The sequence below is a fragment of the Molossus molossus genome, unplaced genomic scaffold (genome assembly GCF_014108415.1).
Source record: "Molossus molossus isolate mMolMol1 unplaced genomic scaffold, mMolMol1.p scaffold_m16_p_23, whole genome shotgun sequence".
In the NCBI taxonomy this organism is placed as follows: domain Eukaryota; kingdom Metazoa; phylum Chordata; class Mammalia; order Chiroptera; family Molossidae; genus Molossus; species Molossus molossus.
In genome coordinates, this window is record NW_023425359.1 from 13,149,478 (window position 1) to 13,166,670 (window position 17,193).

The 17,193-nt window shown below is 49.1% G+C and overlaps 1 protein-coding gene across 1 annotated transcript in view; it reads right to left on the minus strand.

The window, feature by feature from the left end:
• The window catches only part of LOC118640751 (kinesin-like protein KIF28P), a 59,423-nt gene that overhangs the window by 20,268 nt on the left and 21,962 nt on the right, over positions 1–17,193 (minus strand). The window contains exons 4-12 of the mRNA XM_036277763.1: positions 16,235–16,270; positions 12,216–12,440; positions 9,622–9,776; positions 8,087–8,198; positions 6,043–6,110; positions 5,505–5,623; positions 4,114–4,235; positions 2,598–2,688; positions 1,293–1,347 (exon numbers count right to left, since the gene is read on the minus strand). Of these exons, the coding sequence (XP_036133656.1) occupies positions 1,293–1,347; positions 2,598–2,688; positions 4,114–4,235; positions 5,505–5,623; positions 6,043–6,110; positions 8,087–8,198; positions 9,622–9,776; positions 12,216–12,440; positions 16,235–16,270 (983 nt within the window). The remainder of the gene's footprint in view (positions 1–1,292; positions 1,348–2,597; positions 2,689–4,113; positions 4,236–5,504; positions 5,624–6,042; positions 6,111–8,086; positions 8,199–9,621; positions 9,777–12,215; positions 12,441–16,234; positions 16,271–17,193) is intronic.

Consider the following 17,193-nt stretch of genomic DNA (forward strand, 5'->3'; position numbering starts at 1 on the left):
AGGGCCCTTGCACACTGAGTTGGGAGACAACTAAGCAATTCTTATGCTAACAGAACTGCTACCAACTGAGTGCCGATGGGATGGCGGGTGCAAGGAGCCAGAAGACACACACAGGGGTCAGAGCTCCAGTCCTCCGCACCTCCCAGGCTGGTGGGACTGAGTGGGGGGAAAGAAAGCAAAGATGTTTCAGAAGAGGCGCTTGGCAAGGGAACTAATGATGATCCCACAGGTCACAGGCGCTTGGATCTGTTTCTGAGCCTTTATGATACAAACCCAAACTCTCTGTTACAAGATTTGGGGCTGGATATCAGAGGGGTCAGATTAGCTGCCCCGGATGTCATCTGTGTGCCCTGAATGGCCAGCTCCCTGACTGTTCTAGAATGTTTCTGGACACCTTGGCTGTCATGGAATGTTCTAGATGTTGAGGTGCTTGTCCATCCATAGCCCTTGTTTGCTTGGGGTGCAGGGGTCCTGAGGGAAAGTTTAGCCACTCACAACCCTGTGTGCGGGACTACAGGTCCCCGCAGGAAGTGGTCTGGGAAGGGAGATGAGGGGACCTCCAGAAGAATCAGGAGGAAGGGCCCGGAGGCTGGCACTGCAGGGGGAGGAGGTGCCAACCTGCCCCTCAGTCAGCACCGATCCCCCACCCCTCCGGGCACCCATGCTTCGGCTCAGGAGGTAGTGGGGCTGGGGGCAGTCAGTGGGCCTCTCTCTGTAAGAGCCAATCAAGACTATTGGCTAGAAATCAGGGGACAGTCCAGGACTCAGTGGTCCTGGAAGGAGTGGGAACCCCAGAGCAGAGCCCCCCGCCCTCGTAGAGAAGCTACAGAGAGGGGGGCAGCTCTGAGCTCATGAAACCTGCCACAGGGCTGCACGGGGTCCCATAGGACATCCTGAGGGCACCCTTGGGGAGGACATCACCTCCCAGCATCCAAGCTGCTGCTTTGGGCGGTGACCACGACAGGCCTGCAGTCCTTTCCACTCCCTTCATCTCCTGGCCAGACCCACTTTGTCTATTGTGACCCCGTGTCAGAGAGAGTCTGGCGGCTGACCTTCCCTCTTCTCCCAGGATCAGGGCCAAGGACACAAGGCGCAGAGGAGGGAGTGCGGTGAGAGGCAAGGAAGCCTCCCGAAGCCGGATTCTGAACGCTCCGGCCAGGCGGGGGGAAGGGCTGGCATTTCGTGTTCTCGGGGGTCCGGCAGGACTGGGGCCGGCCTGACGACTGGGTACACTCCCTCCAGACCAGTCACAGTTCTCCAAAGCCGGACAAAGACAGCTCGTGTAAGCTTACCCCAGGCCTTGAAGAGGGATGGCGTTGGAAGCAGCCCGACCAGCATCACATGAACCTGAGAAGAGTTAGTATAACTATTTTCACATTTTTTAAAAAAGTTTTTTCTTTATTGATTTTTAGAGAGACAGAAAGGGAGAGGGAGAGAGAGATAGAAACATTGATGAGAGAGAATACTGACTAGCTGCCTCCGGCCTGCCCCGCACTGGGAGCCTGGCCCACAACCGGGGCATGTGCCCTGAGTGGGAATCGAACTGGTGACCTCTTGGTGCATGGGTCGACGCTCAACCACTGCGCCACACCAGCCGGGCTATTTTCACATTTTTTTGTTGTTGTTGTTCAGATAGAGAGGGAGGGAGAGGGAGAGAGAGAAACATCGACGTGAAAGGGACACATCGAGTGGCTGCCATCCACATGACCCAACCAGGGCCGGGACAAACTGCAACCGAGGTACATGCCCTTAGTGGGAACCGAACTCTGGTCTCTCTGGACCGCAGACCGACTCTCTAACCGCTGAGCCAAACCGGCCAGGGCCCCACTGGGATTTTTAATCAGAATGGTACTGCCTTTTGTGTGTGTGTGTGTGCGTGGGGGGTTCCTAACTTTTTAGACGTTCCTCCTTCCTCATAGGAATCCCGGGGGAAGAAGCTGTCCAGTCTGGGCCTTAGGACACGCACTGGAGCCTGGCCACAGGGCAGGTCCTGCTTCGGCCCAGTGCTGAGAGCACCACTCCAGACCTCCTGGGGGCCGCCCCTCCTGCCGGCCCCCTCTGCCAGCCTGCATGAGCCCTGTCCTGTCTCGGGGGCCCACAGGGCTAGGACCAGGAAGCTAGATGCCACTTCAGTCTGGTGCCGCCTTCCAATGGGCACACACATCCCAGTGCAGATGATTCGCCTTTAGAGAAGGCTGCTCTGGCACAGGCTATGACTCGGAGGACCCTTGAGGACGTGATGCTCAGTGAAACACGCCGGTCACAAGACAAATACTGTAGATTCCACTTATATGAGGTCTCTTGAGTCGTCAGAGCCATAGACAGAAGAATGGTGGCTGCCAGGGGCTGGGGGAAAGGGGGGAGTTAAGGTTGGTTTAGTGGGTGCAGCGGTTCAGTTTGGGAAGATGATAAAGTTCTGGAGATGGGTGGGGGTGACGGTTCACAACCACGTGGATGTTTCTTAATGCCACTGAGCTACATACCTACAAATGCTAACATGGTGAATGTTCTGTGATGCATATTTTACCACAACAAGGAAAGGAGAAAGGAAGCATGCTCGTTAGCGTTAGCGGAGGGCGGGTCTGCGGGGTGAGTACCAGCCTGAATGGAGTACTTGAGGACCCCACTGAGCTGCGGGTCCTCGTTGACATTGAGGAGGTGAGGCAGGGTCTTCAGCATCTGCCGCTCCTGGAAGAGACATGGGGAGGCTCCTGGTCACCACACAGCTCAAGAGAGCAATGCTCCTTTCCTGTCCACTTCTCATCGAGGCCATCTGTCTGTGCTTTCTGTCGAATCAATCGGAGAAGCAAACCAAGAGGAGGAAGCCCAGTGGGGCTGGGGCTTCCTTCCCAGCAGGTTAGACCGACAGAGGCCAGCCTTCGGGGGCCCAGTTCATCCGGACAGGGCCGTTCCAAAGCATAGCCAGTTTCCGACTCTCTCCCCCTCCCCAACGTCCCCTCGATTGTCCCCTCCACTTTGATTTGATCTCCGCCATTTCCTTCAGGCTCCTGGTATCCCCAGGAGTCCCCTCTGGTCCCCAACCTGGATAATCCTTCCCTGGGTCTCCACTTAACCTGCTACCCAAACCTCTTCCCCCGAGTCCTGCTGCCAGAGGTTGATGGCGACGTGGCCTGTTGCACTGCCCCCTCCTGGTGACCTAAATGCATGTCATTTTTGACTACAGGATTGATTAACTGGTATTGCTCGTATGGAGGGTAATAGTCAGACAGAACTGGGATAAATGATCCAGGCGCGAGGAGAGCTGCTGAATCCTGAAGTTCTGATAGAAAGTAAAGAGGGTAAAAGTTCTGTTTTACAGTCCACGCAGAACACAAAATCCCGTGTTCTTGCACTCTGACTTCCACTGAGCCTCGCAGCTTAGAGGAAAAAACTCAGCTACCCCTTACGTGGACGGTCATTTTAACTCTGCACTTGGCTGCTGTGTGCACCCCATGTTGTACCCATACCCCTAGAATCTGTGGATCCTGACTTGACTGGACCTCCTGATGCAACACACCTCCACCCACTCCCCTCGCACCACCAGAGGCTCACGTCTATTCTGGGCTTTGCAAGCCTTTCAAAGCCAGACCTGTTCCCTCCCACCACTCCTGAAGTGTTCCAAGTCTGGCCCATGACTGGGATTTGTTCAGAGCCTGTAGCTGGGGAGTAAGGTCATAGTGGGGGTGTGGTGTTGACAGGAGGCAGAGAGGGCATCTCCCTGACCCACGTACGAAGTTCACATCGCAGCCCATTTCTAATCCGGTATCGGCAGTGAATGCCAGGATACATAGCATGGTTCAGAGGCACCGTGTGGCCCCAGGAGACAACTCAGTTTCCTCAAATTCCCCAAATTCTAATTATCAGCAAGCTTGAACTCCATCCTCAGACTCACTCCTCAACATGCAGCAAGGCCTCTGTGCTCCCGCCCCCTTCATGCCCTTCTCTCCCCTGACTCTGCCGAGAATACAGTTGTAAGTCACATGTCACCTGCTACCCCTTCACCGCAGTCACCCGCCTGGCCGACAGCTGCGCAGCCGGCGTGTATGTCTGGCTGCGGGCCGGGCTGCACTCCCCGACCGGCCGGCCTCCGCAGGTGCAGGCGGTGAAGCTCACCTGGGCAGTGGCCACGTGCTGCCGCTGCCATTCCTGCCGAGCCTGCTCCAGCTGGTGCGCCCAGGTCAGCTGATGACTATGAGGCCCGAGCGCCTGTTCTGCCAGCAAGTAGGCTGGCTGTTCTGGAGGGAGGGAGGTATTTAAACAGGTTGGGAACTGTGAGGCTACAGTCAGTCTCCTTCCCAGTCAAAAGCCGGGACTGTGGGCAGGAGCGGGGGACACCTGCACAGACGTGTGAAGAGAAAATCACTTGGTAAGTTCTGCAAAGTACGATCACCTTTTAATTCAAGAGCAAGGAGGTCCTTGTGGGAAGAGGCATGAAACTCCATGTTCTGGTTTTTTATTCGTGTTGGCATGTGAAAGTGTTCGTTTGATACCACGGTCACGGGAATTCCTCCTGGGCCAGAGGATCCAGGAAGAATGACTATCCTATATTTTCATGGGTCTGTGCCTGTGCTGATGAACAATGAATTAGATGCTACATCTAGGTCAAGCATGTCTGTTTTTTGATGGCAGAGAGACCTGTGACCAAGCACAGCCGTGCCTGGACCAGGCTAGGCACCGGATGGAATTTAGTATGTGATTTGTTGGGGCTGAAGTCTTAGTGAGTCAGGATGTGGGGACCCAGAGGTGTGTCAGGTGGGGCCCACCTGCCCACTGAGCTTGCCGTGAAGGCAGCCTTCAGTGTGAGGGGAGGGTTGTGCCCGCGTGTGCAGGTCTGTGTTCGGTGGTCAGTAGCCCTGCCGCGACCAGATGGTCCCTCTGGAGCAAGGGAGCCCCGCCGGAGGATGCGCTAGGTGTGGAGGGCAGGGCAGTGACTGGCCTGAGCACTGGGTACATGAGGTTTTGGACTCACGGTAACACCGTTTTAATGCTGAACGCTTTTGCCTGGTTTTATATTTTGCCTCTTCTACCCATCTCCTTCTAAATCAATGGGCCTCAGCTTACATATACCTCCATGCTGCCAATCCAAAAGCCAGGGCCTTAACTCGCAGCTGCGGTTCTGGCTAATTGCACAGCGGGGTCACCTGGGGCACTCAAGGCCCGTGCTGCCCGCAGGTGACTCGAATGCACGGCCAAGGGCTGAGCCGCCCTGGGAGAGCTTCAAACATCATGGAAACATCACCTGACATAAGGCCATCAACAGAATGAACATCAAATGGCCTCGGTCCAACTCTGGTAAGGAAAAAGTAGAAGCAATGGACTCAAAAAAGGCAATAAAATAGCCTAACAGGGCCATCTGAAGGGCAGGGACATCATTGCTTACAATTGCATGTGGGTCTACTTTTGTCTCAAAATGGTGTTTTTGAAAGTCAGGGCCAAGCTGTCCTGGGCAAGGCCCCCTGGGGCGCGCTCTGGCTGCTGGCTTGGCCCCCGTGTTGACTCCTGACTCGGTTTACCTGCCATTCTGAAGTCTCCACCTCTGAGCAGCAGTTCGCTGGTCTCCGCCCTTGACTCTCGCATCAGTGTGGAGGTGTTGACCACAGCTTTGTTCCGGACCTTTTTAGCCCTTTCAAGTGCAAAGAGGAAAACACACTCAGGCCCCAGACCGCTCCGCACTGGGCAGGCGCTGATCGCAAAGGGAAAAGTGGGAGCCCTTCACCCCACGCGACTGCAGATTGCACGCTGTTTGGAAGGAAACTGCAGGGAGACAGATAACTGATTCAGGATTGGCATCCATGCTTCCTCCAGTGGATTTGAACCCCGGTTCCTCCCCCACCCAGAACCGGAGTGACAGATGACAGGCACAAGGGGGCCCCGAGTCCCCAATTCTATTTCCTCTTGTTTTATTTCTTCTCCCTCTTCTCTTATGAATCATTTCATCTTCCTTCTCATAGACCCCTTTCCAAAATGCCATTAAGGGTACTAGAAGAGTTTGCCAGATTTAGCACGTAGCACCATCTAGGTAATGAATATTCATAAACGTACCTTTCAGCATATCTTAATGTTGATAGCGTTTCCTCATAGCAGATGTCAGCCGGACTTACGGCTGCTAACTGTAAAAAAAAAAAATCACTTTCAGGTTTCTTTTATGTAGGCTTTATTGTGCATCTTACATAGTAATATTCATAGAACATCATGTAATTTACAGGATTGTTCAAACTTGACAACTCAGGAAACTGAGGCTTAGAGAAAAGCAGTGCAAATGGTCACCCAGGCACTAACTGGCAGAGCTGGGACTTGAACTAGCCCTGATGAACTTGAACCTGTGCTGCGGACCTCTCACCCCACTGCCTTCAGGGGGTCCCCGCACATTTACTCCGGGTTTAAATGACAGTTGAACGTTAGCAGTACAGAGACCAATGGACGTTGCTCATGACTGGGTAGCCATTTGTAGGGTTTCAAGTCTGGCTATTGACTTTGGATTAATTGCTCTAGAATTTAAATGAGAAAAAACTTTGTGATGAACTGGAGGTGGGCGGGGTCACTGAGGGTGAACAGGAGGAAATGTGACTGCCGTGTGGTGACCGGTGATATGTGACCTGGAGGCCTGGTGTAGAATCCTTCGTTTGGCTTTGTAACTTGACGGTTTGTTTATTTTTACACCTCATTTAATCAGCACAGCAGTACAGATGCTCCTGACTCACGATGGAGTTAACAGCCTGAGAAACGCATTGTCAGTTGAAAATGCCTTTAATACACCCAACCTACCGAACATCACAGCCCAACCCATCCTAAACGTGCTCAGAACACGGACATGAGCCTGGAGTTGGGCAGTTATCTTGAGTTTCATCTCAAGGGTCACTGCCTTCCTCCTCCTCTGCCCTCCAGAAGCAGGAGACACAAGCAGGCGTTTGTAAACATGATGGGATGTGAAAACACAAGACACAATCTGCAGAACAATGCAGCACAGCGCTGGGTGCGGCCCCTCGTGGCCGCACGGCTGACGGAGCTGCAGCTCCCTGCCCAGCTTCATGTGTCCTGCACATCAGGGCCCAGGAAAAGATCAAAATTCATACTTCGAAGTATTTTCTACCGACTGCCTAAGCTAAAACTTAGTCACAATTGTAAGTCAGGGACCGTCTGCATTTTCAGGTGAATGCTCTGCTTGAGGAATGAAAAAAATGTGTGCTGAAACTGGGATTGGAGCCTTAGAGCTTCCAGAGCTTGGATGTTGTTGGCTTTGCAGTTCCCCTCTTCCTTTTGCCTCCGGAGTGACCCAGGGTCTCCTACCCACCACGTTTTGTGAAAGTGGTGTAATGCCGCAGCAGGGCCTGGGCTGGGGTCTAGAGGTGTCCCCTCCCTCACGGGACTGTGCACACGTCTGCTCGGACCCATTGGGTTCAATTTGTAGTCTACCATTCAGACAGCCTCTTATGGGCCACCTTTTAGTCCAGATTCTTGGAGGATGTCCCATGGAGACCACAGGTACTGACAACCAGAAAAACTTTAAACTGATATATTTTAAAACAGGCAAGATTAAATGAGAGAGTAGGATATGCTTTCCTGCACATTCTAGAGAGAAGCCTGGAGCAGGTCCCAGTGGTAAGCATTTGTCTCCTAATCAGGACAGGGCTGGGGGCCAGGGCAAGGCTGGAGGCAGAGGTTGCCCAGTTTTTACCCCTCCTGCACCCTAACTTTAACACGTTCCACCTTGCACCCACTTGGCCAGCACTCAGTAATGAGAGCCTGGAGCCTGAGACCCCACGGTTCAGCCCCTCTGGAGAGGGAGCCTCCCCCGCGAGTCTCGGCCAACTCATCGCCCATCCTGCAGTGAAATGACCCCTGACTCAGGACAATATGACACTGTCATTTTTCACATCGGGTCATTATTTCCTGGTAATAAACGTGATATGTGTTCCATGTAGAGAACCTGGAAACCACAGAAAGAAATAAAAGATTAAAGTGAGCGATGTGGAAGTTTCTTGAACACTAGGGGAAGAGCTCCCCGGGGTCAGGAGGTAGCAGGTAAGAGCGCGCAGAGTGCTGTCCTGGCGGCTGAGAGCTGTAAGGACTGTCGGGACGTCATTACCACGGCCGTCCGGCTGTTCCCGCCCAGGGCGGCCCGGAGCAGCTTGGTCAGGACGGAGTCCCGGTAGGGGATGTGCAGGACTCTCTCCCCCGCGGCTGCAGCGGCCAGAGCGCTGAAAGCAAAGAGCACAAAGCAACACGTTACAAACCCGTGTCAGGCAGAACTGCCTCCCTGGGCACAAGTCAGAACGGGGGTCTCACATCCCTCTTGACTCTCAGATCTGAGACATGACTCCGAATAACATCCAATCGCTGGGACACCTTTTTTTTTTTTATCCTCTTCAAGGACGTTTTTCCATTTTTTGTTCAGATAGAGTTGGAGGGAGAGAGAGAAACATTGATATGAAAGAGACACATCGAGTGGCTGCCACCCACATGACCCAACCAGAGCCGGGGACAAACTGCAACCGAGACACATGCCCTTAGCGGGAACCAAACCCAGGTACCTAGGGACCGCAGGCCAACTCTCTAACCGCTGAGCCAAACCGGCCAGGGCTGCTCCACTGCTTTTTTAATCCACTCGACTGTTGGTGAGCCCTTGGATTGCTTTCATGTCTTGGCTATTGTAAATACCACTGTAATGAACATAGGGGTGTATATATTCTTTCAAATTAGTGTTTTCAGTTTCTTCACTATATACCCAGAAGTGGAATTGCTAGGTCATAAAGCAGTTTCATGTTTAATTTTTGAGGAAACTTTATACTGTTTTCCATTATACTGCACCAGTTTGCGTTCCCACCAATAGTGCACGAGGGTTCCCTTTTCTCCACATCCTCACCAGCACTTGTTGTTTGTTGATTTAAGAAATATTCTACATCTTCATATGGGTGGTAATTAAATAGATATGTACATATAAATTCATTAAGCTGAACATTTTAAATCTGTGCACTTTATGTAATTTATACCTTAACTGTAAAAAGCATAATCCAGAAGACAATATAATTTATAGTCCTTTTTATAAAGTTGAAAAATGAGTGCTACTAAATAATAATCACAAGAAATGATGAAAGAAAGAAGGGAGGGAGGGAGGGACAGAGAGAAGATAAATATCAACTTAAAGATGGTGGTTACCTCCAAGAAAAGCAGCACCAACTATTTCTTGGGTCAGATGGTGGCTTTATTAGTGTTCATTTTATTAATAAACAGTTAACTAACCCTGGCCAATTTGGCTCAGCGGTTAGAGTGTCGGCCCATGGACCAATGAGTCGAAGGTTCGATTCCAGTCAAGGGCATATACCTTGGTTGTGGTTCATTTCCCGGCCCTGGCTGGGGTCATATGGGAGGCAACCAGTCGATGTGTCTCTCTCATGTCAGTGTTTCTCTCTTTCTCTCTCCCTCCCTTCCACTCTATCTGAAGATAAATAGAAAAACACCCTCAGGTGAGGATTAAAAAAATAAATATTAAAAAGCAATTAACTAGTTTAAAAAAACTGGCCAATGATGACAGTGAGTCGTGAACCAAGACATGATTAATCTAATCTGATATTTGAGGTCATTTTTATGGCACAAATAAATACCTGTTCACTGAGTATTTACCTGATGACATTTCCTAAACTGGTTAAACTTAAGTTCACTCGTGATCCTTCCCGCAGTCTGTCTCCTTCGGACCCTGAAGATTTCTGCCTTTCACTTCCTGCTAAATCCACCAGGTTGATGCTGGCTTGCTTGGTGAGGCCTCTGTCTAGGAACACCTGTGGGGAAGCACCGTGTGTCTGCTGTTGAAGTGGTAGCAGGCTGCCCACGAGGTTGATCTAGTTTACATTTTAAAGTACTTTTTTCTAGCCTGGTTGGTGTGGCTCAGTGGTTGAGCTTTGACCCATGCACCAAGAGGTGACAGGTTCAATTCCCGGTCAGGGCACATGCCCAGGTTGTGGGCCCAATCCTCAGTGGAGGCATGCAGGAGGTGGCCAATCAGTATTCTCTTTCCTCAAGGTTTTTTTTTAAATTATCATTCATTCGTTTTTCTTACAGATGTTTCTCCTTTTTCCCCCATTGACACCTTCCTCCCCATCCCCAGCTTTGTTGTCTATGTCCATTGGTCATGCATACATGCATGTAAGTTCTGTGGCTTATCTCCCCTTGCCCAACATCCCCTCCTCTGAGGTTTGTCGGTCTGTACCCCACCTCTATGTCTTTGGGTCAATTTTGTTAATCAGTTTGTTCATTATATTCTACAAATAAGTGAGATCATGTGATATTTGTCTTTCTCTGCTTGGCTTGTTTCGCTTAGCATAATACTCTCTAGGTCCCTCCATGTCATCTCAAAGGATAAGAGATCTTTCTTACTTACAGCTGCATAGTATTCCATCGTGTACATGTACCACAGGTTTTTTATCCAGTCATCTACTGATGGACACTTGGGTTGTTTCCAGATCTTAGCTATTATAAATAGTGCTGCTATGAACATAGGGGTACATATATTCTTTCTGATTGGTGTTTCAGGCCCATCGATGTTTCTCTCTCTCAGGTGCGCTCTCTCTCCTTTCCTCTCTCTAAAAATCAATAAAGGAAAAATATTTTAAAAACGAATAAAATAGGGGTAATAGCACATTGTTGGAATGTTCTGAGAGTAAAAGATACTAGATGTAATGGTTCTAACCATGCCTGGCGCACAATGATAGGTGTTATTACTGACACTAATAAACGGCGTTTGGGATCTATAGATCTCTATGCCCACTTCTTCCAGCTGATTTCTTTTTTTTGCTTCTAAAATATAAAAAGAAAAAATAGGGCAAATCATTCATAAAGTTTATGAATTTTCCTCACATTGTAAAACTAAGTGACTAGTACTTAAAGGTTTACAAAGTTCTTTTTTATTTTTTTCGTTGTTGATTTTAGAGAGGAAGGGGGAAGGAGAAAGATAGAAACATCAACGAGAGAGAACAGATAGAAACATCGATGAGAGAGAACATCGACTGGCCGCCTCCTGCATGCCCCCCACTGAGGATTAGGCCCACAACCTGGGCATGTGCCCTGACCGGGAATCAAACTGGTGACCTCTTGCTGCATGGATCGATGCTCAACTGCTGAGCCCCACCAGCTGGGCTACAAAGTTCTTTAAAATGCAGTATCTTATTTAAGCCTCCCAACATTCCTGTGAGGAGAGCTCTTGGTCTTCTTTTACAGAACAGGGGAAGCAGAGTTTATTCCCCAAAGTATTGGAGCTGGTAAATGAAGTCATGCATGGCCCAGTGTTTTCCACTATTCCTGGTTAGAGCAAGACAGCCTTCATTTATTACCCTTCTATTACTGGGGGACAGACGTGGTAAAACCATAGCTAATTGTGACTTTTACCCAGGCTTTGTGAATACAGTCAGTCATCCCTTGATATCTGGGGTCGGAGGCGAGGGGTGGGGTTTGGGGGTTGGATTGATTCCCGGACCCTTCTCAGGTACCAAAATCTGAGGATGCTCAACACCCTTATATAAATAACATAGTATTTGTAAAGAACCTACATATACCCTTCTATATTCTTTAAATCATCTCTAGGTTATTTATGTACCTAATACAATGTAGATGCTATGTAAATATTGTTATACTGTCTTGTTTAAGAAATAAGGACAAGAAACAAGTATGTACATGTTCAGTGCAGATGCAGCACCGAATAGTTTTGATCCACAGTCGGTTGAATTCTCAGATGCAGACCCTGCAGATATGGAGGGTTGACTGTAACCAATTCTGAATCAAACTGGTGACACTGTAGAGGTCGCTCTCTGACATCTATACCAAGGAGTATGAAGGAGAAAAGTATGCTGTCATTTCAAAGATTCTAGTTCGTGCAAAGGTACATGGATTACCTGGCTGCAAAGACTTGTTTCGGTAGTTCAGAAAGGGACCACAGTATCTGGCTGTCCCTTACGCTCATGGATCTGAGAGCTGGTCACCATCGTATCAGAGAGGCAGGTGGGCATGGGTGTGGGGGAGCAGGAAAATAGCGAGCACCTCACTTTCTCCTGATTATGACCTGACAGTCCATGGCCTTACACCTCATAACTGGAAGTAGCCACCTTCATCCATCGGTCAAATCTGAAAGGATTCTATAATATTCACCAGCTCATGATGCTCCTGGGAACCCTCCCCATGGTCGCCTTGGTGGGAGATGGGGACAGTGGCGTTCACGCAACTCTCACCTGCTTGAACTGGATGGTGATGACCATATGAGACCTGCTGCTGCTGGTGTTCATGCTGGTCGAAGCTGTGGTCCTTATTTTTGCTCCCTGTTCCAGCAGCCTTTCGATCTGGGCGTAGTTCTCACAGGGCACCGCCTTCAGCCCGTCCACATAAAAGCCCCACTGTGTGTCTTCCCTTATTTTCAGCCCTCCAGGCTTCTTGGTTCTAGACAGCAAATCTCTCACCTGTGGGGAAAAAGACGTAAAACATGTCAACTCCAGGAAGGCAGGCGTTTTTGTTTATTTCACTGTTAAAGCTCGGCCTGGAACATATTAGGTGCTCAACAAATACTTATGGGATGAATACATGAGTGTTAAATTTCTGTAGGTACTGGACAACCTCATCATTGAAGTTAAAAACAGGGAAATGGCAAACAAGGAAATAGGAGAATCTGTTGTAATTAGTGAAGTCAGAAGCATACTTTTAAAACTCAGTTGGATTACTTTCAGGTACGGAGAGTACTCCACCTAGACTGTGAACCCCCTTTGGGTGGGACCGTGTCATTTTTTTGTTTGTGTTTTGTTTATTATTTATTTTATTTTATGTTTTTATCCTCACCTGAGGACATCTTTCTATCTTCTTTGTTCAGATAGAGTGGGAGGGAGAGAGAGGAGGAGAGAGAGAGAAACATTGATGTGAAAGGGACACATCAAGTGGCTGCCACCTGCACAACCCAACTAGGGCCAGGGACAAACTGCAACCGAGGTACATGCCCTTAGCAGGAACCGAACCCAGGTCTCTCCAGACCGCAGGCCAATGCTCTAACTGCTGAGCCAAACTGGCCAGGGCTGGACTGTGTCTTTTTTACTAGCAGATCCTAGCATCATTCCTGACACACAGTGGTCCCTCAGTGGATGCTGGGTGATGGAGCCGTGTAACCGGAGCTAGGCGTACAAACAATGTGGATACTCTGCGCATGGGCACAGCTGGGCTGCTCTGTGGATGATGAAGTATTTCCTGGGCATTCAGTTATCTGACTTCAAATAGGTACTTCTGAAGCTTTTGTGTTTGAAAACATTGTTCTCTTACTAACAGAAATATTCCCCTAGCAATCTTGTTAACTCTTAATTTAGTCCTGTGGGAATAATACAAAAATGAACCATCCTAGCCCTTTCTGAATATCACAAATTCTCTTGGAATGTAGTGAAGTCTTACTTTACTGAGAACAGTGACAAATGAAAATAAAAATAAGAAGTGAGGAACTCTCACAGTACCTAATGTCACAGAAGACCTGTTAGCCTAAGTCCCGCCACCACCTAGGATCTGCCTCCAAGGGAAATGTATTCAAATCCATGCGGCATTTGCTACAGTCACACCGAACAAGAGAACATGGGTAATTCTTTGGGTCTTGTTTTTGGAGATTTGTGTGATGTCGGGCTTAAACCGTGTTCTTGGGTGAAAGCCCATGTTGGGTCCTCCTGCCCCACCCCAGAGCCACCTGTGACAAGGTAAAGTAGGGCCCGCTCTGGGAGCCTGGTACAGACAGAGGCCCCCCGGGGCCGTCGGCGCTGAACGGTGCAGCGACACCTGGGCTGGGAATCAGACCTGCCGTCTTAGTCTTGGTTCTGCCTCCCAACTGAGAGCTTTGGGAAGTCTCTTGCATGCCCAGTTTTCTCTTTGTAAGAGGACAGTTTGGTTAGATGATCTCTCAGGGATCCCCAGCTCTGTGTCTTGAAGTCCTAGAATCACAGATTGAAGTCGGGGCGAGCAAAATCAGGACAGTGGACATAAAGGCCAGAGATAAGGAGACACCAAAACGGAGATGACCTGATCACCTTTGCCTTCGTGAGGAAGCCTTTTCTCTCGCTTGCAATGAGCGGCACACATCGCAGGAAGTGGCATTCAAGGCTGACGATGTGACTGAGGAAGGCTTATGAGAGAAACTTGATCCCAGCGGAATGAAGTGTAGGGACCCAGAGACAAGGGCCGTTGCTGGCACCAGGGCCCTCCAGGTTGTTCATGGAGGTCAGATTGCTGCTGATCACAAGACCTCCGTCACTCACCTTGGCTGCTGTGGGGATCTGGTTGGCTCTCCTCTAACCCAGCTCCACTCTGCTGCCAGAGAAATCTGAAACCCCAGTGCTTCCAAACCCCAATCTGATCATCTTTCTTTCCCCACAGAAAATCTTCCATCAGTTTGCCACGGCCTTCGGGACAAAAGCCCTCGCACTGTGGCAACCTGTCTTTCGCTTCATCCCCTGATGCTCCCCTCCGCCCCCCACGTATCCACGTCTGGCTCCACAGGGCAGCCCCTGTTCTCGTACATGCCGTGGACTTTCAGGTATTCCTGGACTTGTGAATATAGATCCTGCTGCCTAGGGTATCCCTCTTTGCAGCCCCAAGCCTCCTACCCCTCACCAAACTCAAACATCTTCCAAGGCTCAATCTGATGCCTCTGTTGCAACCACCAGTCTCCAGGCAGCGTTAGGGGCTCCCTCGCCTGTCTCTCCACCATCCACGCCACGCGTGCGATGCACTCCCGTCTGGAGTGGGTGTCGTATCGTCCGCCAAACTTCCCCGGGGCAGGAATCATGTCTTAGGTTTTATTCATCCCCGGAGTCCAGTATGATGTCAGAAACATTCAAGGTATCTAATGAACATCACTTTTATTGACTGTTGAAGTACCTCATGGAAAACTACCAGAGACTCACAGATTAGGAGACATGAAAAGGTTGTTAGAATGTCCAGTGTTCTTATATCAGAGACAAGGAAACAGAATTGCAGAGAGGTTATCATCATAAATAGGTAGCAGTAGGGGAACCACAATGAGATGCCTTTCTCCACAAGAGCTTGGCAGTAAAGGAAATAAAGTCGTCCTCATAAGGCTGTTGGTACAAAGTAAAGGAGCCATCCTGTCTTCCAAGCCCATCAACTTGAAAGAAACAGATACTCAATCAGAGACCTTAATGTAATAACCCATTCAAATGTACTGTCAACCTTCGGCTGTAATAAATGACTCGTGGAAGCAAGTGAGAAACAACATCTTTTCTCTCCTTGATGTAAAGAGAAAAACACTGACAGATTTGTTCCTTCTGTAATACTTATTTAGTAGTAAGTGCAAGACTTTGGAGAGTGCTTGGGGTTCCCCCAAATTCTTAGGAGATGGTCTCTGCCCATAGAAATGTACACCCATTCCAAACCAAACACTGTTCCAAGGGCTGCAGATAGAAAGGCAACCACAGGATCTCATCTGTTTTGGGAGATACAAATGTGTACATAAATTTTTACAGAATAACATAATAAGGGCAAAGGGAAAGAACCAAGTGAAAAAACGCTTGAGAGTATTTAGCCTTCGCTGGGCAGTGTGTTAGGAACGTAAGAGTGAGCACAGATCTTAGTTTAGATCCCCTACGGAAACCCCCGAGTCGCACAGCTAGTGAGGGACAGAGCTGGCGTCGGCCCCACATTCGCCCCAGCTGCGCCAGGAACAGAGACGGGGGGCCGTGGGCCAGGTTCCGGCCACTGCCTGTTTCTCTATGAGCCTCCAGATGAGAATGTTTTTCTCATTTTTATGTGGCTGGGGAGAAAAACAAAAAACCTATTTTGAATCACGCTGAAAGTGATGTGAAATGCAAGTGTCGGTGTCCACACACCGAGTGTTATTGGTACACGGCCACACCCATTCACTGTCATGTCATCTGTGGCTGTTTCTGTGGCACAAGGGCAGAGGTGAGTGGTTGCAACAGAGACGAGAATATTACCCACTGGCCCTTTGAAGATCGAGTTTGCCAGTCCCCCACAGCACCTTGCTGACGGGTGTCAGCTGCCTGCATCTAAGTCTGGTCTCTGCGAGGGCTAGATGTGGAAAATGACGTGTCTGGGAAGGAAGAACAGCTCTGTGGAGAGGGAGGTGAGGGCGGCTCAGTGTCAGGCTGGAGAGTTCTGACTTTATCTGTAGGACAGGCGAGGGGAGTCCCTGATGTTTATTAAACTGCAGAGTTTCTCAGATTTGTGTGTCAGAAAGTACAATCACTATTACCTGCTCGTTGTAAATTTCCAGCATACTGAATGTAACCTGCATGGAAAAGAGCATAAAGTCAATTAAGATTCTCTTGAAACTGGCATCTTTGGGGTGGGGGTGGGGTGTAATATGGAAACAATATAAATGTCCAACAAAGGGAAAATCTAACATTAAATGGAATAAAATGATTTCATGCGCAATATGAGGTTCTCAAATAATTTTGATATAGAGGAAATTCTTAGTACAAATTATAAATTTAATTTAATGCAAAACTGTGTGTGTCTCCGATTCAGCTGGGAACAGAAATAGGTGGATCTTCATGGCTGACCCTCCAATCTGAACATATGTCGAGACACACTGGCTTTACCATGTTTCTGGAACCTTAGCCCAGCTTATACCTCTCTTTTTTTTTTTAATCCTCACCCGAGGACATTTTTCCACTTTTTGTTCAGATAGAGTGGGAGGGAGAGAGAGAGAGAAACATCGACGTGAAAGGGACACATCGAGTGGCTGCCACCCGCACAACCGACCAGGGCCGGGGACAAACTGCGACCGAGGTACATGCCCTTAGTGGGAACCGAACCCAGGTCTCTCTGGACCGCAGGTCAATGCTCTAACCGCTGAGCCAAACCGGCCAGGGCCCAGCTTATACCTCTTAAACAAGAGACTGGAGGAATTTGAATGGTTCTAATCTAGAGAAAAGGCCTTAAGATTCTTTTTTTTTAATTTAAATTTTATTTTTCAATTAGAATTGACATTCAATATTATTTTGAGTTAGTTTCATGTGTACAGCATAGCAGTTACACAATTATGTTCTTTACAAAGTCATCCCTTTGATGTTTCAAGTACCCACCTGGCACCATACATAGTTATAATATTGACTGACTATATTCTCTGTTGTATTTTACATCCCCAGGGCTGTTTTGTAACTACCAACTTGTACTTCCTAATCTCTTTACCTTTTCCACCCAATCCCC